The sequence below is a fragment of the Macaca nemestrina genome, chromosome 11 (assembly GCF_043159975.1).
Source record: "Macaca nemestrina isolate mMacNem1 chromosome 11, mMacNem.hap1, whole genome shotgun sequence".
NCBI classification, from domain to species: Eukaryota; Metazoa; Chordata; class Mammalia; order Primates; family Cercopithecidae; genus Macaca; species Macaca nemestrina.
In genome coordinates this window covers 41125716-41150316 of record NC_092135.1, presented here as the reverse complement: position 1 = coordinate 41150316, position 24601 = coordinate 41125716, and the positions used below count along the sequence as shown (strand labels likewise).

General features: G+C 35.3%; 1 protein-coding gene across 2 annotated transcripts in view; it reads right to left on the bottom strand.

Moving 5' to 3' along the window:
* LOC105492611 (Rho GTPase activating protein 15) overlaps positions 1 to 24601 on the bottom strand; it is a 628732-nt gene that overhangs the window by 484849 nt on the left and 119282 nt on the right. For both annotated transcript variants that reach the window (XM_011759829.3, XM_011759830.3), the window contains exon 6: positions 18712 to 18801. In XM_011759829.3, coding sequence (XP_011758131.2) covers positions 18712 to 18801 — 90 coding nt within the window. The remainder of the gene's footprint in view (positions 1 to 18711; positions 18802 to 24601) is intronic.

Genomic DNA, 24601 nt, shown 5'->3' with positions numbered 1-24601 from the left:
ATCTGTATCTTTATCTCTGACCCCTTTCCAGACTTTCAAAGTACTTTATTCTCTCTTTAGAGCTTAATGGAAAAGTTTGAGAAGCATTACTTTAATAAGCTTTTAATTTCTATATAAATTAGAGAATTTGAACAGAATGAACCCATATTTGAAGATGTTAGCATAGAAATATTTGGCATAGGAAACACGCAAACCGTAGTCATTTCTCTTTCTTCAAGATATCTACCAAACACAGAGCCTTTTAAACAAGAAAATTTTTATTTCCTTGAGAATCTAAGATGTTCTAAATTTTTATAACACCTTGAAATATATTTACTTAGGAAAGGCAGATACAATAGCGTCTTCCCTTTCCATTGAGCTGGACAGTTTTCTTTTAATCAATGTTTTAAGAGTTTATCCTAATTGAATCTTAGAAGTGCCAATTTCTTCTTCTATCTTACTCTTAATTTGAATGTTTCTCACCTTGATATCTTCTACATTCTTTAACAGTAATATATGAATTTTACTTTTAACCAACTTAGTTGTCCAATGTATATTCATACATATATTTAACAACCATCTCATTCATTTATCCAAAAATATTACTAACAACTATGTATCCTATTGCTATTTTGAGGTAATTTAACTAATTACATTTTCAAACTCTAACATGTGTAATTTTTTAAAATAAACTAGTACTAGGAGTTTTTCCTTGAGTTGCCTCATATTTGTTCTAAAGAAAAAAATGATTTATACAAGGTGCAAAAAATCTTACTTGTTCTGCTCCAATTTGCAACCACATACAGAACTATTTCCTAATCTTTTCTAACATAAGACTCATTTTGGTTTTTTATATTCTTGGGAATTCCAATCAGTTTAATTGTTTGACAGAATTTTTCTGCTTTTCCTTAGAAGGTGTAAATTTTTCAAGTGCCAGCCACATATCCTAGAATATTTCCCAGGAGTGGCAGCTAATTGCAACTTGGTTTACTGGGACTGTTGTTTGAGGGCCTTTTTCTTTGTTTGTTTTAAACCAATATGCTCTACAATAGAAAAATAGGATTTAACACCAATGTCTTCAAAGTAAAAAAAAAAAAAAAAAAACTACACTCTATAAAATTACTTTGCCATGATAGTTACATACATAGAGTTGAATTGCAATCATTTTTCACTGACACTAGTTGGTACTTTTGCTAAAATTAAAGTAGTTTTTACTTGTTGCAACAAATCTAGAGCATTAAAAATGAGGTTTATGCCTCATTCTGAAAATACAGATGGTTTTTTTCCCAAGTAAAATGTGGGGTTTTCTATTGAGCAATTTACATTAATGACCATCATTCTCTCTGCCATCCATTCTAATATTATCACTTTAGTATCCATGCCCACATGGATATATTTCATAAAACTAGCTAAATTGCTTTTGTGCTAGATATTTGTATACTAGAAAATAATTATTTCAATAACAAAGATACCCAACAGCCCAACAGCATATCTTCTCAGCAGAGCATTTCCCAACATGCCAAAAAAATTTATGTAGGATATGTATGCACTTTCTATCTTTAAAGATGGTATACAAATATCTGTGAGTAGAACAACAATTCATTTGATGATGTATAACATATATTCGTTTACTACTGGAAAAAGGACGAAACCTATTTACGTGTTTCAATTACTGAAAGCAAATACTTTCAACCGTTACCTCATTTTTGTCACCTTCAGAAAATACTTATTTCACCCTGAATTCTTTGACCTTCAGCTCCTATGATTTATGCATCTGCTTTGGACTTAAATAATTATTGATGCAAATTTTCCATATTCCCAACACTTCTGAATTTAAAAAATAGATACGAATCGGTCTGCAGGTTGACATATGTTGTTGAATAACTTGACACTCAACAGTGTTTATCAAAGGAGCTGAATGGTTCTTTTAAATGAGTCATTATGTTACCATCAATTACAAGTACTCAAATTACGTTAAATGTGCTTTTATCTCTGGAATGGCTTTATGAAATTTTACCTCATTTAAACAATAGCAGCAACAACTATGACAAACCTTTATTTAGATTTAGCAAGTGATCTGAATATTTAGTTGTGTAGGGACTGTCGTAGGGTCTACAATTCTATACCACGCCAACTAGTGTTTCTTCCTGCCGTCACTGTACATATGGAGGGCTTATGCATTTGTGCTTTGTTGGCTCTGTGACTTCCTTAGTCCCATGAAATGAAGACAGGTGTGACATATGCCACTTTCAGGTAAGAGCTTTAATGGCAAACATGTTGCTTGTCACACCCTTCCAGAAAGAGACTATTCCATCAACCTGGATCTCAAAGCGAAGACAGTATGGAGCTGAACAACAGAAATTTGTTCCCAAAGCATAGGTAGCCTATTTTGGCTGATACAGGGGCCATACGTGGAACTATGATAAACCAAAACTCTAATGATACTTGGTCCTTTGTATTGTCCTGTTAGTATTTTCTTCATTAACTTATTTTTATTTATATTTTATTTATTGAGAAACATGAGCAAATCCTAAGCAAAGTTTATGAAAAAAAGTGTAAGAATTTTGTCCAAAAAATGGAAACCCTATGCAAAATAATTTAAGGAGACCTCTATCTCTCTGCCTCTGAGTCAGATTGGAGTCATTAAAATAGAAAATCATATCAGAAATGTTTCATTTTTAATAAGTAAATTTAACAAAACATGCTAAGTGAACAAAATAAGAAACATAACAATCATAGATATATATTGTTTCCAAATTATATCTTTTGTAAAAGCAATCTACCTTCTTATAATGGCAACTACCAACGACCTTTAGTCTGCCCTGTTTTAGGGCCCAGCAAAATAGTATTCATCAACAGCAAGTAAGCACTCTACATAATCCAAGTCTTAGTTACTTGCTTAGAGCTTGTACTGGAAATATATTTCAGCTACTTTCTCCTATCACTGAAATTTTCACCATAGTTTGATTTGTATTACATTGAAAAAAATAATTTTGCGTGACTTTACAAGATAAATTGATAGTATTATCAAAAGGACATTTTATATGAAGCGGGAAAATTTATTTAAAATAACTGTGGAACAAAGGACATAGTGGGAAACAATGGGAAATAGTTGAATGTTATTCAGTTTCCTCACCATAAATTAGACATTTTTGAAAACTGACTCTTCCAAGTTTCTGGAGCTCTACTCAGTACTATGAAAAAATAATAACTGAACACCCAGTTTCTAAAATAACTCTGAAAAAAATCACTTAACACCTAGAGTTTGATGTAACTGAATAATTTTACCCCCTGTTTTTCATCAGTTTCTATTCCTGAAGTTAACCTAAAATAGATTTAGAAATAATATATTTTGTTGAAATTTTAAATTTTAATTTAATTGAAAGAATTCAAATAAATTTTCAATCCAAGATAGAACAGACTTAGCGTTATGAAGCTTTAATATGAATACACTATGCTTATCTTTGGTTTATCTATGTCAGAAAAATTCAGAAAGAAATAAGTTAAATCTTGTTTACATATTTTGGGAAAGAAAAAACCTAAAAGTTAACAAAGGCAAGTCTGAGAATTGCATGTTCACCTTACCCAAATAAATATCACTGGCCTGGAATATCCTACGAAAACTCTCCAGAATAATAACAACACTTTCTATGTGTACATTTTTTAAAATTAAAGAAATTGTTGGAATACTTAATTCCAAATACAAAGAAATATAGACTTCACATTTTTTTCTAAACTGGTGATTTTTAACATGCAGGATCTTTTTCAACTTTTAGAAACAAATAGCAAAATACCATTTGCAATAAAAATATGTCAAATACAATTTTCTCAGGTAATTTTTTAGCTTTTCAATCAGCAGCACAGAAATCAAATTTCTTTTCTTTCCTCTAGAAGCTCTTGAAGTGCAAAAACTTTTAGACTATGTTTAGATTTTCCAACTGTGGCTCTATCTGCTCTTATATGTCTTACAGCTCAATTTTGGGGTTAGAACTTCTACAGTTGTTAGCCTAGTAATGATCTGTAACAACCCTGGATTCTGCTGGTTCGTACTATTAAAAAAAAATCACAGATATTCAATTTTCTCTGATTTTCAGGAGGCCAAGAAAGATCCTATCTTGAAGACTCTGAACACCCTGTTCCATGAGCATTTTCTGACATTTTTTTCCCTTGTAACTTTTCAAGCCAAATTATATTGCCTCCACCTAATGTTGCAAAAACTTTGGGTGAAAGCCCAAAGTGATTCTAAGACTCTGGTATGATTCCGTGTAACCTGGCATCCTTCCTGGAAGTTAACTTTGTTAGGCAGCTATTTCAATAAACAATCTGAGTAATAGAAAAGCTACATGACCAGATGAAATGGCACCACCTGCATGTTCTCTACAAGTCTCTATGGAGCTAGTGCTTGATAGTTAATTATTAGAAGCTGACACCAAGAACTGTGGTCTCATTACCTTTTTTCCAAGGTCCGTTATACCAGTTGAACTTGACTTTCAAATGTCACCATTTCTTGTAAAAATCGAACTATTGTATCTGTAGACATTACTTGTATCAATTAGCTATTGCTCTGTAACAAACTAGCCCAATATTTAGGGGTTTAAAACTACCACTATCTGCAGACAATCAGGAATCTTGGCCTCACTCAGATATTCTTATATGGTGATATGACCACAAGCCCTGGACTGTCATCACTAGGTAAGTTAGTAGATTGGACAATAGGAGTATTTCTGAATGTCATTCATACATCAGGGTGGCTATTCATAACTATCAATGCCTGCAGCAGGTCCAGGCTGTCACGTGAACTCCTTGACTCTTGGGTGTATGATTCAGAAAATTTAGTGAGAAAGTGAAATATAATATTACTGTGGAATGTGTAGTAGGTTATACTAACAGCCTCACAACAAAAGTCTATAAGGTTCTGGAGGAAGGCCTTACCTTCCACAGCAAAAATATCCTTCCCAATTGAAAAGTACCTTCTGGCCTATTGCTGGGTCAGAATAGAGAAGGAACATCTAATTATAAGACATCAGACAACTCTATGGCTTCAGCTTCTCATGATGACCTGGGTGTTTTTGAATTCACTGAATCACAGAGTGGGCAACAATCCACGGATTGAAATGCTATATTCAGAATTTGTCCCAAACAGGTCTAGAGGGCTTAAGAAAGTTCCATGAACAGATGGATCAAATTCCCATTTTACCTGTCACTGTTAACACTGGTGTCTCTCCCTGAGATCACCCCTAGGGCTTCATGGAGATGCTTGAAGCCAGCTGATGAATGAAGAATAAAAACCTCAAACCTGATTCATGGATGGGTTAGCTCAGTTTGTTGGTGAGCCAAAAAAAAAAAAAAAAAAAAAAGACTGCAGTTGCACCCTACACCCACCCAGTCATCTTATAGGACTGTGGTGAAGAGAAATCCGCCCATGGGACAGAGATACAAGAAGTAATCAAGAGGAGGTAGCCTGAGGTTAGAATATAGACTGATTTCCAGGCAGTAGAAGGTGACTTTTCCTGCTGTTCAGAGGCCTGGAAGGAGACAGTCTGAAAGATTAGAAACAAGAAGTCTGGCAAATATTAGAGGATTCATAAGAGTGTGTCCAGGGCATGCAGACCCTTATCTACATCTACCAGAGGGTAAGCCAATGCACCAGATGACTAGTCAGTTGAAGTTCTCTAGCCTCTCTTTAGTCACTTAGAACATGCACAATAGACCCATGAGTGGAGTGGCCATGTGGCAGAGATGGAGATGCGGCACACACTCAACATCATGGCTTTTTCTCCTCAAGGCTACTTACTACTGTTGATTCCATGATCTTCCAGCAGCAGAGGCAGATACTGACCCCTTCAGGACAAACTAGGTGCTTGACAGCAAACTGACAACATCAGACCCCTTCAGTCCTTGGGGGAACAAGGATTCATTCTCACTGGAATTGACATTAACTCTGTGGGTTTGCTTTCTCTGCTTATGGTGTCTTTAAGATCTGGTGTCTTAAAGATCTCCAGATCTTTAAGAATGCTGAATTAGCAATGTGGGGTGATTCATGATATTGCCTCAAATCAAGAAAATGAGGAAACTGCAACACCAGGCATGTAACCTTAAGATGTGCCATTCTTACTAAATGTCACATCACTTGGAAGAAATCAACCTGATCTAACAATGAAGTGACCTCTTAAAGTGTCTGCTTAGGTAGTAGTTTGGAGACAGGATCCTGTTTTTTGGGGTTCAGTATTCCAAGATGCAGTATATTCACTGAATCAATGCATGGTATACCATCAATACATGATGTTACATGACATGGTATCTCCAGTAGGTGGAATACAGGTGTCCAAGGACCAAAAGGTAGAAGTAAGAGTAGCCCCTGTAGTAACCTATCTTCAGCATTTATGCTTCTGGGTTTTGCAACTTTGGCTCTGCTGGATTAGAGATTCTTATTCTTGGGATATGGGAGAGTTCTGCTTCTAACAGGGATTAGTAAGTATCATGAACTTAAAGCTATGACCACTGCATGGTAACTATGGATACTCAAGATGTGTACAAGCAGGCAACTAAAATAACTACTATATTCATGGGGATAACTGACCCTAATTATAATGAAAAGGTAAGGTTGCATATGCACAGTGGCAGGAGGAAGAATAAAACTGGAAGTCAGATGATTCACTGAGATGTCTCGTGGTGCGTCTAGGCCTGATGAGAGCAGTGAACTGTCAACTACAGTGAACAGGGCGTGACAATGTGAAAAAAAAAAAAATCAAAGGTTCAGACCCTGCATATACGAAGGTCTGATTGACTTCATCAGGCAAACAAAACTGACTAGACTCCTCCTGGCTGAGGATGAGGAAAATCTAGAATGAGTGAAGGTGGTAGATGATAAATACCAAATACAGCCTCATACACAGTTGCAGTGGAGGAGTAGAGCTTTTATATTTCTTTTCTTTTTTTTTTTTAACTTTTTTATTAGTTCTTTTGTAGAGATTGAGGCCAGCCACCATCTTGAAGACTTGGCAACAGATTAGATTTAACGTGAGATACAAGTAAATTTGAATATTGCAAGAGGTAAATTGCATCAGATGCTTCCTGTGCCCTGCCTCACATCCTCTTAGTTATGTGGGTGTCACTACAGCTGCAGCTGGTGCAACGGTTCTGTGTGGACTTCAACTCCTTGGTATTGACTGCATCTTGCCTCAGCACACATTAGACATCTTTTACTTTCTGCTGTGGATATTTCCTGGTTCTGCAGAGTAGGAAACCTGAAAAAGCCTTCTTGACACACCCATCCATGAACAGCCTGAAACTCAAGATCTAAAGACATTATCCCCTCCCAGAGGCACCCAGAAACCAAAGGCTCAGGAGCTAAAGAACAAATGCTTCATCCTGTCCATCCTTGCGTGGAAAATTCTGGCAAGTGTCCTAGCCACCCTGTGACTAACTCAATAATGGGTTCTGCATTGGCTTTTCTTCCTTCTGTTTCACTCTTGCTAGTTCTTAATTTCTGCTTTCTGCAATCAAACAAACTGCTTGCACACAATTACTAGTCTCAAATTTTGCTTTCAGGGGAACCTAGCCTAAGCCAGAAGGCAAATATGACGAAACTATTTGCTTAAAAAGTTTTGAAACTAGATTCCTATGAAAGAAAAGGGTCAGCCAGGCGCCATGGCTCAGGCCTGTAATCCCAGCACTTCAGGAGGCCTAGGCGGGCAGATCACCTGAGGTCAGGAGTTCAAGACCAGCCCTGGCCAACATGGTGAAACCCTATCTCTACTAAAAATATTTTTTAAAAAAATTAGCTGTGCATGGTGGTAGGGACCTGTGATCCCAGCTACTCGGGAGACTGAGGCAGGAGAATTGCTTTAACCCAGGAGACGAAGGTTGCGGTGAGCCAACACGATGCCACTGTACTCCACTGAAGCCGGGGTGACAGAGTGAGACTCCGTCTCAAAAAAAAAAAAAAAAGAAAAGAAAAGGGTCATTCCTCCACCGAGATACAGCTGTCACTCTCATAAAATTTAGCATAAATAAATATACCATCAAATGCCCCACTATGAAATGTAACATCCAGCAATTACATACTAAAGGATTTAAGGTAACATCATTCGTTACAGTATATGAATGATCCTCCTGACTAAATGGGAATTTAGCGTTAAGTAGCTGTAAAAGCTGCCGAAGAGCAAAATGTTATTGAAACAAACATTAGCAACTTATGACTAAAACCTGGGGCATCCTGACCATAGCTACAAGGTTTACTATCTCTATTATGGAGCCATTAGAAACCACCACAGGGTTGTATCCAAGTCTATTGGGAGAATAATTTACTTGAAATTTTATCCTTACAGATGAAAGAGACAGGGATATAATCATTATTGATTTTACTTTCTTTGCAAGGTTTTATTGTTGTTGTTGTTCATATCCTCTTCCTAAATGTGGGTAGAATGGAGAACAGAGGAAGGATGGGGAATCGAGCCATCTTCCCAGAGAAGTTGAGCAACATTCTTCCATAAGTCAAATTACGTATTTTGAAGAACAAATTATTTTTAGTGGTAGAAATAGCTAGTAACAAAGGGAATATCAAGTATGTATTCACAGACTGAAAATCTTACCCACACATTTAAAGATAAAACCCCAAAGTCTTACTTTCAATATAGGCATTTCCACATTTTCTTGTAAAGCATAATATTCATTCAATATATAATTCTCCAGATTTAGTGTAATGGTTCTTTGTTATCTGACTTTTACTAAATCAGAAAGCAGTTTAATGATACAGGGAAATAGGCACTAGAAACTGAATATTAACTATTAAATATCATCCCTGAGAATTCAGAAAACTTCAGCTTTCCTCCTGGGGCAATTTTAACTCATTATCTCCTATAATCTTCAAAGACCTGTGATCTGTATAAATAGCCATTTAAAGGGTCAAGGTTTTCATTACATACAAGGAGACTTTCTACAATTATTGGAAACGTAAAACCATACTAAAATTACAGAGATATCCTAATTCTAATTGGTTCTTGTTAAGAATGAGTTAATACACTGATGCTTGAGAATCATCAAAATTTCTTAAATTTTAACTATTTTATTTTCAACAAAAAGTGCAATGTGAACTGAATAGTATTTGTCATTTAACTTAAAAATCCATGAAGAAGGATTACGAGTTTGAGTCATTTAACAATCCTACCAATTTAATATAACAATTGAGTAAATGGGAAGAAATTTTAAGTTTTATGAACCTCTATACATTTTCTTTTTTGACGTTCTAAATTATATTATTTCTAAAGTCAAATTCAGTGAGTGATAACTTAAAAAAATTCATGCTTGGATCCAAATGAGGGATTAAAGCATCTCATGTATAATCTTATTTAAGCAAAATAGCATATCTTTAGATTCAATAAATCTTCTTAATATTTGGATACATACTTATTTATTTGCCAACAGAAATGAATGTCGATAAAATTCATCAGTCAACAACAGCCAAGAGTAGATAAGCCATGTAAAATATACTTTCACGTTCAGGACAAAAGATATCCAAGTATCTCATTTCCTCCCCTGAATCCTCCATTCCACGACAAGACAGGGAGAAAGGACTGCCTTCAAATGAATGACATGTAGGGCCAGAGGATGTCCACATTTATATTTTACCACTTAAAGCTCTGCTTTAAATACCTCCCAAGAGCACCCAGTCAAGTCAAATCAGAGAAGTCAGTGTTGAAATGCCAAGTAGCCACCAGATGGCAGCAATGCTTTTATGAATAATGCAGCATTCTGTGCAGTCCATCTAAGATTTCCTATGTTAATAATAGAACAATCCTTACTTTAGCAAAAGGACAAATTTGCTTGTAATGAAGCCAGCATTTTTTTCCATATTGCTAGTTATATTTTGTGGGGTTCAATTGTTTTGTAGTATTTGCCCCCTCCAAATATTTATTTTCATATGCATTAAACGTTAAATTGAGGTTGAATTTCATTCTGATACTGTGGTAGAAAATGCCTGTAGCTTGAAACAAATATTTTCCTTTCTGATGGACAAATAACATCTGTGGTTGTAAATGTTCCAGTATAGCTGTCAAAAGAGAAGGGTTTCACATAATTTTCTGCCACCCTCATCAGTACATCCTACACATCAAAAGAGTGCAACCTCCCTTTGCATGAATTGATTTCAAATCTATCACAGATCTCAAATATCAGAAGCTTGTCTTTTACTTGATCAAGGGCATGGGAATTTTGAAAATGAAGCATTGCTTAAATTCAACTTCACACACACACACACACAAACCATAATCAAGGTCTAAGTTACTTGGCAAAGGAATCCTCAGTATTGGTATTTCTGTTTTCGAGGTGCCTCAGCAATTTGTAAATTTTGCCACTGTATTTTTTTTGGTTTGCACTTGTTCACCCAGAAAGTGAGACTGTTAGAATTTCTCCCGGTGCTGGAAATACAATGTTAGGTAAATTGATGAGGCTGAGGTCAAGAATCTAATAGCTCTCTACTAAAAAGAAATGCATCTAAACCCTCCATGTGAACGCCTCTGTCTTGGTTAAGGCATCTCATACCCATCTGTGTTATCCGAAAACAGTTCAAACAGCTTCCTTCCTGATGTCTCCCCAGCATCAGCCATTTCATTTCATTGTTTCACTTAGGCCATCTCTCAACATCCTGTTTTGTTAAGATAAAAGAGCAGCCTCCTCCCTTCTTCAAATACCAAGAATCCTTAACTGCCCTGCAGTGTTTTATATCCTTTTGATTTTTTTCTGCTAAATTTTTAGTAGTATGTTTAACTCTTACATTGAGAGACTGTATGCATAGATGCCATAAGTGGCCTTTCCAGTTATGCGTGAGTGTGGGCATTTTCCTTTCTTCTTAAACTTATTTTTCTGTTCAAGCCTTTGTTTATGGATGCTTGCTTTGTTATTTTCTTATATTGCTTTAAACATTGCTCTGAGGTTTCAGCTTTGCTCACCACTGCCCAGATTTTCCTCCTGCTCAGTGGCTTGTGGCATATAAACACTGAAAAAAAATATATGTGTGTGTGTGTGTGTGTGTGTATGTGTATATATATATATATATATATATTCTCTTGCTTTCAGATCCAGCCTCATTACCTTATGTTTCTAAAAACTGAATAGCATCATCTATCCGCCAGTGATCCTATGCTATCCAAAAGCACTCAATTTTATTTCACCCTGTGTCATCCTTATGGACAAGCTGTAAAATGTGATACCATTTACTGGCCCCATCTATTACGTACCAGCTTTAGGGATTAAATTGTTCCTTTTTCTGGAAAAAGTCTGTTTGCTATTAAAAATCATACACAGCATGAAATACACATGGCTGCTCTCTTTAAAACTAAAAAATATTGAAACAGATACGAAAAAGGATCCCTTGGCTTGAATATTGTCTTGCTAGCATCAATATAGTATTTTCTATACTCTATAAATGAGATTAAAATAACAAGTAGAAAAACCATACACTTGTTGATTCTACTTTACTCCATAAAATTCCCCAGGGGCAGTGGTTTCTTTTGACCAGGTTAGAGTACATCCTGTCAAGTCTCAGGTTTGATCTCCATGTGGCTCACTTAGTCTCATTCTGCTTATGGGAATACAGAGAAAGTGCGTTGCAAGCCACAGGAGCCCATGGATGGCATAGAGACCATCACACTAGCTCTACCAAAACATCAAGAAACAGATTATGTTCCATGAGAGGAGGGGATTCACGATATGATGTCGGTAAATGAAGAACAGCATGGTGCATTTCGCCTGGTGTCAGACTAAAACCCAGAATTTATTACAACTGCACAACTCGTATCTTTGAGCTCACATAGCCAGCTATTCCAGAAGGTAATGTGAAGTGAGCTATCCAGTTGTCTGAATTCATTAGGTCATGTGCATCCATTCTTCTGCTGAAATGTTAGAAACACAAGAAGGCAAGTTGACTTTTTTTTTCATTTTTATTTTGATTTATGTTATTTTGGAAATACAAAATTGGGGACCAAAATGTACTAATACTACTATTTTCAATCTTTACTGTCATCCAGTTGCATGCTGCTTTGATAGTTCAAAAAGAATGAATCTAGCAAGGCAGCGTTATGCCCTCTAGTAGTGAAACAATGAAGGTGTGCAAATGAGCCTACATCCTTGATGTCTAAGACTTTGACTAGTGAGCTTCATGGAATCACCCAGGCAACATACAGTTCATGTTGTTTTCCCTAACCATATACTTAGTTTATATATCTTAATTCTAGATCTCCAGAATATATCTTTTAAAAAAGATTTATTATTTCTTAGAAAATTAAACCTGCAAAAAGACAATGGTTCCCAAGTCACATTATCTGAACCAATAGGCATGTTCTTCATTTGCAGAATGTACTTTCCATCCATCTTCTTGTTTCTGTTTCTCCTTTCATCAAAGCTAACGTGCTCTCTTGGTCTCATCTAGATTCTTACAATCAATTTTATTTCCTGTTCCCAGATTCTATCATTTGCACTCAATCTTTATATACCCCTGACATTCGTATTCCTAAATCAAATCTCGAATTATAAAATTCTGTGTCGCCTTCTGTGTAAAATCTGTGTAACCCCATCAACAAAAGTGAAGCTAAAAATCATACAAATAATCATATCTCTTTCCCTTCAATCAGAAAAACAGTATTGTACTGATACCTCAGCAGGGGAGTAATAAGTGTCACTATTGTCCCTCTTTCACTTGGGACATAGTTGCTACACTTGTCTCTAAGTTACCTTTTGCAAGTTTCTATTAACAGCTTGGTAGGGGGCTTTCAAGGTGATATACTTTTAAGTATTAATTTGAATATGTCATTGATTAACTTAATTGGATATTACATTAATGACACGATAAGAATAGCACATTAAAAATAAGTTTAAGGATCTATATTCTTAGTTACACAATAAATGAAAATATTTTCATGTTTTGTATTAAATGTCAGTCTATTAAGTTCAGAAGGCGACAAAAAGACCAGAAGTAGAGCAGAAATTCTGAGTTGCATTTCACAGATATTTACCCCTCTCAACCCTATTCTTCTAAAATTCATATCTGGAATTTCCCTCAAAACATTGTGAGATAGTGTGGTTAGTAGATGAATAATGAAAGTCTGCTGTATTTATATTAAAATCACTTCTTTGTAGTTGCTCTCAAACACACAACATATAGGATTGCTTCATTTTAGTATTTACACAGATGGGCAGGTGAGGTGAGGACGGTCATCTCATATTTCATTGGCGTGACAAAGTTGGAGGAGGATCCTGCCTTGGGTTTTACACAAAGTTACAACTGACACAGCCCAAATTGGAACACATGTCCCCAGATTCATGTGTTCTCTCCACTGCACCTCCTGAATGATGGATGAATTCCTAATAGGTAGATAAAATGATTGGGGACAAGTTGTAGAGCAAAAAACGCTATATTCGACATTAATGCTTCTCTTACTCTGGTCTATTTTTAATGTCGTGTCTTTTGAGATACTTTGAGTAATTCTCTAAAGTGAAACCAACTTTACTGGAAATCTAATGCATGTATGAATGCGAAGAATCATCCTTTTGCATTTAGTCTAACTACGAGCACTGAAAAATGAAAGAGAAAATTGGTAAAAGCTCAGATTTATTTTAAACCACCACTTGTAACACAAGGAAATGGATAAAAGCACAATACCAGCCATTTTCCTTTTGGCTTAAAATTATAGTTTTTTTAAAGATGTTATTAAATTATCTTCACATTAATAAACTTAAGTAGTACTTAAACATTTTAAGCTAAGACATATTCAGATCAGAAAGATCAAATTATGTTTAAATGTAATGCATATCCATGGAGAACATTGCATAAAAATGTTTAATATACATTATTGTCAGAAGACTCCATTCAAAGTCAGAAAAGTAATATAAATAATGATAAATCTATTCTGAGGTTTACTTTTAGGGACAGAATCTGTCCCCTGAGATCTATATTTTAATATATTGAAAAAGAATCTTGAAAAAGAATCTCAAATCCAGGAAATGTGACCATGATATTTGTTGAGGTTACAAACTGGTGGTGGCGGGGGGAGGATAACAGACTTTCATCTTAAGTCATTTAATTTTTTCTGCCTTTCAAGCAGCAAGCAGGCAATTGACATATATTCCTAAACACCCATGATTTATTATTTGGTAGAATTATCCTACTGAAAGCATGTAATCTATAGAAGAGCCCAGTGTATGTTTTTTAAAAACTTTGTTAAAGGAAACTCAGGAAAACTGAGGCCCAGTCACTGTCTGGCTTTAAGAAAAGGTAAATTTTTAGAGTAAAAATGATTTAATTATCTTAACTATCTTAAATGCTGTCTTATAACTTGAAAAAGACCCAGGAAACAGTTATTTTCCTCATCTTTACTCCCTATTGACACCCTGGAAATTTTGGAGTACAGGGCCTACATTGTGGATACAAATTCCTATTTTAAAAAAAAAAAAAAAAAAACAGGAGTGAATCTGTTTTGTTTCGTTTTACTAAAGGAATGCAACTCTACCCTTAGCAGTAACAACTTATTCAGCTGAAAAGTTCAGTCTTCTGGTTTAATAAGTAGAAGACAATATGGGATATAGTTTCTATCTATATATTTTCTTTGGGGAGACAAAATTAATTCACATGACAGAATATTTATGTAAAGAATAAGTACTAAATTTAATGACATGGAAACAATTATAGTGCTTTGAGACACTCATATATTTAATAAGGGGGGTATCTCCTTGGAGGTTGGGGAATTTTTTAGAGATATATCAGTTTTCTATTTGATAGCCATGTCACGAACTTCCTTTCCCTAGACTTTCCAAAATATTTAACTCAGAAAGGTTTGTGTTCAAAGGAAAAGGCATAAACCTAACTGAAAAATTTCCTTCAATTTGGAAACAAGAGGTTTTTCTTTTTTAAACAAATTTGCTCTAAAATATTTTGCAGCCATTTTCTCAGTTGAACTTCCTACTGAAAGATTGTAACTGCCTAATGTGCCCAGCCAGGAAACAAGGTGACAGTAGCCCCTCTTGTGTGAAGCAAGCTGCCTGACAATGCTGCCATCCTTTCACATGGTTTTATTTAGTTATTACAACTATCTCTCTGTAAATGACATTTAGGATTATTTAAGATTATGTTGTAATCCTTTTAATCCTTAGTGCTTTAAATTTCAGGCTAAACACCAAAGAGCAAACTAGCACTTAGCAGGAATGTTTAAAACATGTGGTTTGAACATAAATCTTTTTATTCACTCTATCCCTGATGAAGACCTAGTGTTGCTCTTAACTAAGAAAACTCGTACCCAGCTCATTATAGCTGAGTTGCTAAAGGTTTCTCAGACTACATCAAACTTGTGACAGTCCTTGACAATGAACATAAATGCAGAATTAAACAAAAGTTAGCAGCAATGGACATTTACCATTTTAACTTAGAATTTGTATGATCTTTTATAAATGTGTAGTGTCTTTCTGTGTTTGTGCGTGGAAGTGCTTACTCTATTTCCTAAAGTCAAGCTATTAGGTGTGTATATACACAGGTATAGTATATATACATATGTATATTTGCATATATATATTTTATGTATATAAGTATATATATTTTACACATATATATACATGTATATATTTTAATATAAATTATAACATCTAATATATACTTTGTTATAGAAGTTAATTCTTTTATTATTTATTAAGAAGTACCAATTAGGCCAAAGAGTATGCTGTTATAAAATATGTAGATATTCTTAAACTTAGCAAGCGAGCATCATTCTGATTTACTGAAAGTTGTTGAATACTAAAACTTAATAATTAATGTTGTCATTGTTATGTTTCCACATACCAATCAAATAAGATTGAATCCATGTCAACTGTTTGATAGGATTTCAACTAGGAAGGAAAACTTGGCTTTTAATACAAAGAGAAAACAACTCAAAGATCCAAAGAGCATATATGAACAAATGAAATAAATGAAATCTGTCCATTTTTGGTTGTCACAAATGTGTGCTTCTGAGACTTGCAAGCATCTCTCAGGCACACACAATTTTTTGTTTGTTTTCCTATTCATTTTAAGTTCAACTTCTCTGCAGACATTGTAATTATGCGGCATACAATTGCTAATCCATCAAACTTTTTTTAAAAGAGAGATTTCAAATTTTAAGATTATTTATAATTTTGCTCTTCTTTGATTTTCCTTGAACCAAAAATCTCAATAGTCACTTGCTATCTGTAATCTATAATTCATAGACTGAGATTGAACACCAAGCCTAATTCAAACTTGGAATTCTAAAGCTATTTCCGATGTAGCACATCAGCTGAAGCTATGATGGTCTTTTTCAGTCAGGAAGAAATACTTCATTATTCTGTAGATAATGAAACCATTGCACACACACTCCAACGTCCAACAATGCCTTAATACCATGTTTTTGAGATATAATCATGTTTATTCTGATCATTTGAGAGTTCGACCAGCTAATGTATCTAATCAAATATTGATGCAAGTCATCTAGATTTAGCTCTCTGGCAAATCCTTCCCGATGCTTTTTTGTTAACAGAACTATAAAAGCTATTTATATTGTTCCTCTCAAAAGGCTTACTCTCATAGTCTGGATCTATGGATATGTATTAGTAAATTTTACCAAAACTCATGCATTTAGGTGATGAAAAGATTTCAGCACAACAAGGAAACCAAGGGATTCACTCAAAAAGAATGAAACAGAACATGAAACTTGAATCTTTTCTTTCGCTTTGTTATTCACAATATCCTCATGATCACCTCTCGTTTCTCTAAAAGTACAAGATTTTTTAAAAAGTGTCTGTAAGAACACTGAGGCCCCATCAACTGTTCAATTACATTATAAACAAAACTAGCTGGCAAAATTTTCACCTCCAGAAAGCTACCAAAAGTGAGAATACTTTTTAATATCTTTGGAAGGATCTACATTCAAAAATATAAAAATCAAGTAGAAAATTGCAACAGGAGGTGGTTAGTCACATCCTGGAAAGATTGGGATGATACACACTATCAACATAGGTGGCTGACATGTATATCTGTGCACATAATGCTCATAGTTATATAAAAATATACATGATTTTTCATCAATATTTTCAGCCCTCTATGCATCATATATAGTTGACTGTCATCCTCATTTGTGAACTAATTTAACTCTTCATAAGATTAACAGAAGAAACTGAAAAAGGCTGGCTTAGCCCATCTCCAAAGAATTGCTATTGTTCAAGAATAATGTCTATGGCAAATTTCAACGTCTTTTACAGTGTTGGTGATTAGGATGCTAAATTCACAGTACATAATGAGGCTCTACCACTGAGCTTACCCGGTCTAGTTCAGAGCTTCTTAAGTTGATCATCTAGGTTGTCATAAGGCTAGGAGTGTAACCTCTAAATTGTGTTATTTATGGTAGAATAATAAGAGTAAGAAAATTGGGGAAAAAGGGAAGTTACTGATCTATAGTTCCTCGCTTTAAAGGACAGTGTATTTCTCCTTCTTGATTCTGTAAAGTCACATTTTAGTCACTTTCAGCTTTAGAGCATTGACTTCAGGACAAGTGTTTTTGGTTTTCTTCTATCTTTTCTCTCTCCCTTTTATTTCCTTCCTTAATTTTATTTTTAATTGACAAATAATAATTGTATATATCCTCTCACTTTCTTTTTTGATAAAATATCTCTATACCTAAGTAAAATAAAACTAGAACCAGAATAGTAATGTATTCCAGAATGTGTTAAAATATTTAATGGACCCAAATTATTTGGATATACCTGAATAGCATCTGGAAAATACAAACCAAACTGGAAACCAGCTTCTTCTCCTCAGTGAAGAGTATAGGTAGAAAATGTCACCTACCTATGCTTCTATATGACCCAATTATTAATTTCAACAAAGCATTTAAGAACAGAAGAACTGACTTCTATTCAAGGGCCAACATGCTCTCAGAAGACATTTAATTTAAAAATAATTATCATAATCTATCTCTCTTTTCTACTAAATTATATAAATCCTGAAATATATCTAATTACTGGTTACTTTGGAAATATAAAAATTTCATATAAAATAGAACAAAAATCAAACTCCATAATCTAAAATTATTAATTGCCAGATAAATCATGCAAATTAGGTGATTTTGGTAACATGTGAAATTACATTTTCCAATTTTATCTCTCTCAAGGATTTCATCTGGTTCTTGCTATTCAATGGAATATGATTGTAATTATGAATCAAGTTGTTTTTTTCAAAAAACTAAAGTATGCAATATGAAAGAATCTTTTTTTTTTTTTTTTTTTTTTATAGCTGTTCAGCCCTTTCCATTCTTGTAAGTTACACTGGTAAATGTAATTAATGACTGGAAGGCAAGAGTGTCAATGAATGTAACTAGCTTACACTTGGTGAATCTTAGTTTGTGTGCATCTGAAAATTCTAGATCAAATCTATTTAAGTCAAACATCCTATGTTTGAACCCCAGACATCTACTACATATACTGCAAACTTCAATGACTTTTATATGTTTATATTAATCAACACGCAACATATATTTTGTGTCCAGATAGCAACCAGTCACCAGAAAAACAACCAAAAAACCAAAAATTCAACTGGGAAGAGGAGTCACCTTTCATGACCTTCAGACAACTAGTTCTTGTACATGAACACATCACAAGAAGGTAGTCTTATTTTAGTTACCCAAGAGAACTCAGATTTAGAGAGAACAGGAATAAATTGAATATATGTAACATTCTTACCTGAAAGACATTCTTTCTGCTCGATTTTTCCTTGGCCCATTCTATGTGTGCTCCACACAAATCCACACTTTCTGGTTTGTGCCCAGTTTTCTGTAAACACAAAAATGAAATAAGAATAAAAGGATGCAACATTATAGATGGATGTCAGAGAAATAGGAGTTTTTTAGTTAGTAGCTATACATATTTATGATATAATGCCTTTGTTGTTTTCCCCAGGGGAAACCTAATTTGTAGAATTTTTATTTGGGACCTGATATTTTTAAATGTCTAAAATTAAAGACCTATTTTTAAAATTATTTAATTAACTGTAGACCATAGGAAAAATTAATATCTATAATACTGATATGTTGAGATGGTATTCTTTAGTAATTTAAGAATAATAAGTTTTAAAATCTGTTATTTAGTAATATGGAATATTGCTCTTCAATTGCTAAAGTAACATAAAAGCATGTTAAGTTATATTACTTTTAGACCTAACAGTAAAAGAAAAAATTGATAAATCATAATGCAATGCAAAAAACTGTTAGAGTTTTAGCTTTGCTACTACAGTAAAGTTGCTTAGAATCTGACTACATCATCTAGAAAATTGAGCAGGTGGATTAATCTCAAAGTCCCCTTGCAGGTTTGTTTCACATATTAGCAAATTCAATAACATATTTATTAAGTGTCAACTATGCCTTTTATAAATTCACTTTTCAGACTTTAAGACTATATATATAAATATAATTTCATTTAGTAAATTTGACTTAGACAAAATAGATTATAATGTGTGCTTCCTACTACACAATTACAACGTGGGTATTACTTAAAAGATGTTTTTTATTTCAATAATTCACAATAATCACTCATATTTGTCTTTTCATATTTTCACTTGATTCAAGTTAATCATCCTTATACAACTTTGCATTTGCATACCTCCATACCACCAATTATTTTTTAAAATGTTTAGCAGTTTGGAGAATTTCTTTACTATTTTTTCAAGAAGTTTCTCCATAGATAAATTTTCTAGGTTTCTCTATACATTCGATACTTTTCTCAAGTCATTGTCCATAAAATACTTCAGTATATGAAGCTTATAATATTTTTAGACAATGTTTTTAACATTATGAACATTATGATAAAACATGAAATTATGAAAGAATGGTAAATATATTTTAAAAACATTCTGTCCACATTTGTTGCCTCTTAGCCATTATATCCAATTCTATAAGTTTAACATAAATAGACTTTTTCAGAAGCCAGAAATTTGTCTTTTAACGGTAAATTACGAGGTTTCTGGCAACTGATTTTTTTTTTTTTTTTGAAACATTGTATAACTCTCCTACAGGATAAACTAGCAGGCAGGATAGAATTTGATAGCATAACTACCTTTTTTGTTGTTATTATTTAGGAACCTCTGGAGAAACCCATCAAGAGATTTGGATCAGTGTAAAGTTTTTACTGGTTCACCCACACTCTGCCACCCAGGTGATCACTATTTTAGAAGATTTCAAAGCATGATAGTGGTGTTCTTTATGAAGTGATTTATGACGTAGAAAAATTAGCAACATGTTTCTTATAGATTTAATTAAATTAGGGGATAGTCAGAGCCAACAAAAATAATCATTAAGAGTATGTAACAATATGGTTTATTTTTCCCATACAGTCAAGTCAGGGGAAAATAAAAAGGTATAATTATTTTAAGAGCACTTTTTATGTTCCAGGTACTTACCTAAGTACTTTACAACAATTAGTAATAATTTGTTTAGTATATAACCTCTGTATCATAGAGAGTTTGTGGGTAATCATACAGAAGCCTAAGGCTAATATGAGGAAGATTCAGTATTTTCCTTGCCTCTGGAGCTCTAGGGCCCAGCACAGTGGCTAACACATTGACACAAAATAAGTGTGCAATAAATGTTAACCAAATGATTCTGTGAAATCTTACACTCACAACTTTATGAGGTAGGCATTATCATCACTAAGTTACAAGTAAAAAAACCTGCCAGAATGGTTAGGTCAATTTCTTCAAGGTTACCCAGCTAGGAAAGGAGTGGCCAAGCTTTAGCTCCAAGCAGTGTCACTGCACAGACAGTTCTTAACCATGATGCAGCCCTTAAAAATTGAATATACACTGTGATCATATGCTAAAAACATGTAAGAATTTGGGAAAAGCTATGGCTTTCTCACTAGACTCCAGAATAGACATATTCATCTTGTTTTTGTCCTTCTCTGTTAAACTTGATCTTGCCGTAGGTCCTTTACACCACCTGTTTACCTGGAATACCTCCCAATCTTCACACGGCTGGCTCCTTCTTATCCTTCAGTTCCCAGTTAAATGTCACCTTGTCAGAGGTCTTCCTTGACCGTCTTATATATAAAAGAGCTGTACTCCAGTACTCCTGGTTACTCTCCATCCCACTACTTATTTTAATTTCACTGCAGCCCTCCTCCTAACTGAAATTAACATATATATTTTTATATGCTGACTGTCTGTGTTTCCCCCACCAGAATTAAGCTCCCTGAGCTAGGGCCTTGTTTGCCTTTCCCTCTACTGTTTTTCCCAATGTATGGAACAGTGCCTGGCACATAGTTGTTGTTCAATGAATATTTGCTGAATTCATGAATGAAGGAAAAATACCAAAATGCAACTAGCTTTTGTGCTTTGGAAGGAAGACTTAAGTGTCTCAAAATTCCCAATTTTACAGCAATTAAGATTTGTATTTTTTTTAATGGTTAAGCAGTCTTTGGTTTGTGATTTGGAAAAGTGAGAAACGGTTTAATGGACTCATATTTGGATTGAATGTGATATTACACACTCAATTAACATTTATTGCACACCTACTATGTGTCAATGTGTTACCCACTGTGCTGGGCTCCCTGAACTCCAGGGATAAGGGAGATACTGACTCTTCCTTGAAAAAATCTCACATTAGCTTTAGATTTCTGTATAATTATCTACAAACTCCATATGCTATAGGGCTAAAGGAAACCTGTGGGTAAAAACAGTCTAAGCTTTTACAGTTTTCTCATCATCTAGCTTTGTCAATCTCAAAACGTTCTCATCAGTATCTGTTGTGCTGAATCCTTATTAACCCCAATAGGACTGAGGTTCAAGAGGCCAAAGATGAGACCCAGAACCAGCAAACAAGATATGGGATTTTACGAAGGGTTTACATATCAGGGAAAGAGGCCAGTGGTGCCAGGTTGGACAGGAGAACCATCTCATGTACAGGAATACACCAGTGGCAGCGGGCTGGACAACATAACTACACAGCCCAGCAGCGGAGGGCTGGGCAGGAAAACCACAACCTCTTGCTACCAGCATGCAGATTATATAGTATTTTGACTTAACACCCTCCCTTTAAGGACCTCCACCTGGCAACCTTCATCCACCGCACCCCAAACCTCAGAGCCTCATTCACCTGTGTGGCCTGTGATCCACGAGACTGGATGAGGGCTCAGGTGTTTCTCATGGACAAAGAACGAATTTCCAGGTTAGCTGTTCCTGGATTCCCTAGCTTGAAACACACGTTCAGGTGTGTCTGTCATAGAGGGTCATTCCAAGGAGATTCTTAATCTATTGCTATCAGGTGTGTTTACCCTACAGCTTCCTAAGGCAAATCTCACAGCACCTGGCATGGGTTTATCACAATCCAACCCCTGTCCGTGGCTATCCTCTCCAGGACCTTGCCCAGTCTCTTGCATTACTTCCAATCTCACTGCTTCACCTTGTCTCCACTTCAGTGATTTTCATTCTGCTGCTCATCTGACAGATTCCATTTTTGGAGATTTTCTTACCCCCACCCTGTTATGTGTGTTTCTGATGCTATTAAAATAATCGACCTTTGTGCAATCTCCCAGTCTCTGAATTCCTTCCTGGCTTCACTTCCTTTCATGTCCAGGCTTATATTCCTGATTCCACAGTTACTTCAACCACCCCCTCCACCTGCCTTATCCTCCAAGGATATCACTCTCATCTGCTTGCCCCTCCATAATATTCCTCATATCCCCGAATACTGGAGAAATAACTTTTGACTACTTAGGGTAGCAATATTACAAATAATGTCTACCTTCTTCAGCTGGACCTTTGACTCTGCTTAGCAAACTTTGTATGTGTTCCTAGTCACTTTCTCTTCTTCCTCTTGACACTGCTCTCTGAAAGCTTCAACCCTTATAAGTCCACCCCACGAAATGGTTTGTTCCGACTTCATGGAGATCATAGCCCTTGTGCTAGAACAGTCACAACTCTTCCCACTTTCATACTTAGTCTGTGTAATCCAAATAAACAAACGAATATAAAGTTTAATGATAGCTTCCTCTATTGCACTCTGAAACCTTAATATTGATTTCTCATTTACTTCTTACAACAATCTTGTGAAAATATTACCAGTGCTTTCAACTTACATATGAAGAAACCTAAGCAGAGAGTGGCCAAGTGCCTGACATGAGATCATGTACTTAGAAAGTGCCTGAGTTGATATGAATTTACTTTTATCAGATTCCAAGTTCTAGGGTTTTGATCACAATGGAATCCATGGCCTCTCCACACTCATCTTTTCCTCCTACTAGTTCACCCACCTAAAAATCAACATCTTTTTCAGGACCAAGAATAATAATTCACATTTTCTATTTTTTTCCTTGAGTCATCATTTCCCACTTTGTCTTCTGGCCCCAGAATTCTGGGGCTGTGACTGGCCCATCTGTCTAATAAACAACCATACCTTGGCAGGACAGTGGCCTCTGTGAGTGTCAAATTACCTGACCTGTCAGTACCATAAAGCACAGAAAGGACTCGCAAGGCATGTCCTGCTTTGCCTCAGAGGAAGAGCTACTCCTTCTGCCCAAGGATTATTTGTCTCTAGTTCCTAATTTCATCCAGTCTTGTCCCTCATTTCCGGAGCTGTCCAATAATAAGAATTTCACATTTCCTTCTACTTTCTCCCTCTCAAATAGATTATATCTTCAGCCTCTAACCATGTTCATCACCCCTGTTTATAAAGAAAAAAATAGAAGAAAAGCAAGCATCAACTCCACACCCTCACTTTTTCTCAATCTCACTTATTTCCTTTCCATTATTGCCAGATTCATCCTTCTCCTCAGTTCATGTTCTCTGTTTGCCCAGACTCCATTCTCTTCTTCAACACTGTAGTATGATGTTTACTTCCTTCTTTACTTTTCTAAAATGTCTTAACCATTAAGGTCAACAAAAACAATCTGATGCCTTGTTTCCCATCTGCATCTGACTTGAACTCTGCACTCTTAGATTCTGTTGGCCCTTCTCCTTAGAGCCCTCTTGTTTCTTGGCTATGGAAGCATTTTTTTCTCTAAATTCTTCTTTCACCTTTTATACTCTTCCCTTTCAGTTTCTTCTACTGACTCCTCTTCCTCTTCCCACTTTCTAAATGTTGGTAACCCCAGGTTTAGCGTTCTAGGCCCTCATCATTTCTCCTCACTCATGTGATTCCTATGGGTTTTGGTCTTGCCCCTAGTCTTGCCCCATCCCCTGCCATATGTTGACCCCTCGATGGGTGCCTCTGGCCCCCAGCTCACTCTGATGTGTCAGAATTATATTTTCTACACTATCATGAGAGTGTAGCACAGACACCTCAGTGAAATCATTATCTTCTTCTCTCACCTGCCTCCTTTTCTCTATTGCTTGTCTTACTTAATAATCCCTTCACTCTCTTCGCCTGAAAGTTTCTTAACTCCCTCCTTTCTTTCACCATCCATAATCAAAAGGCACAAAGTCTCAAATTCTGGAATTAGTTCCTTTTTCTCCATCTCATGACCCTAACCTCAGTAGAGTTCTTATTTTCTCTCACCAGAATTCTTCTACCTCTTGCCTCTGTGGCCAAAAACCCTTGCAATACATTCTCTGTATTTTGACCTTTTTTCCCCTCAAAGACAC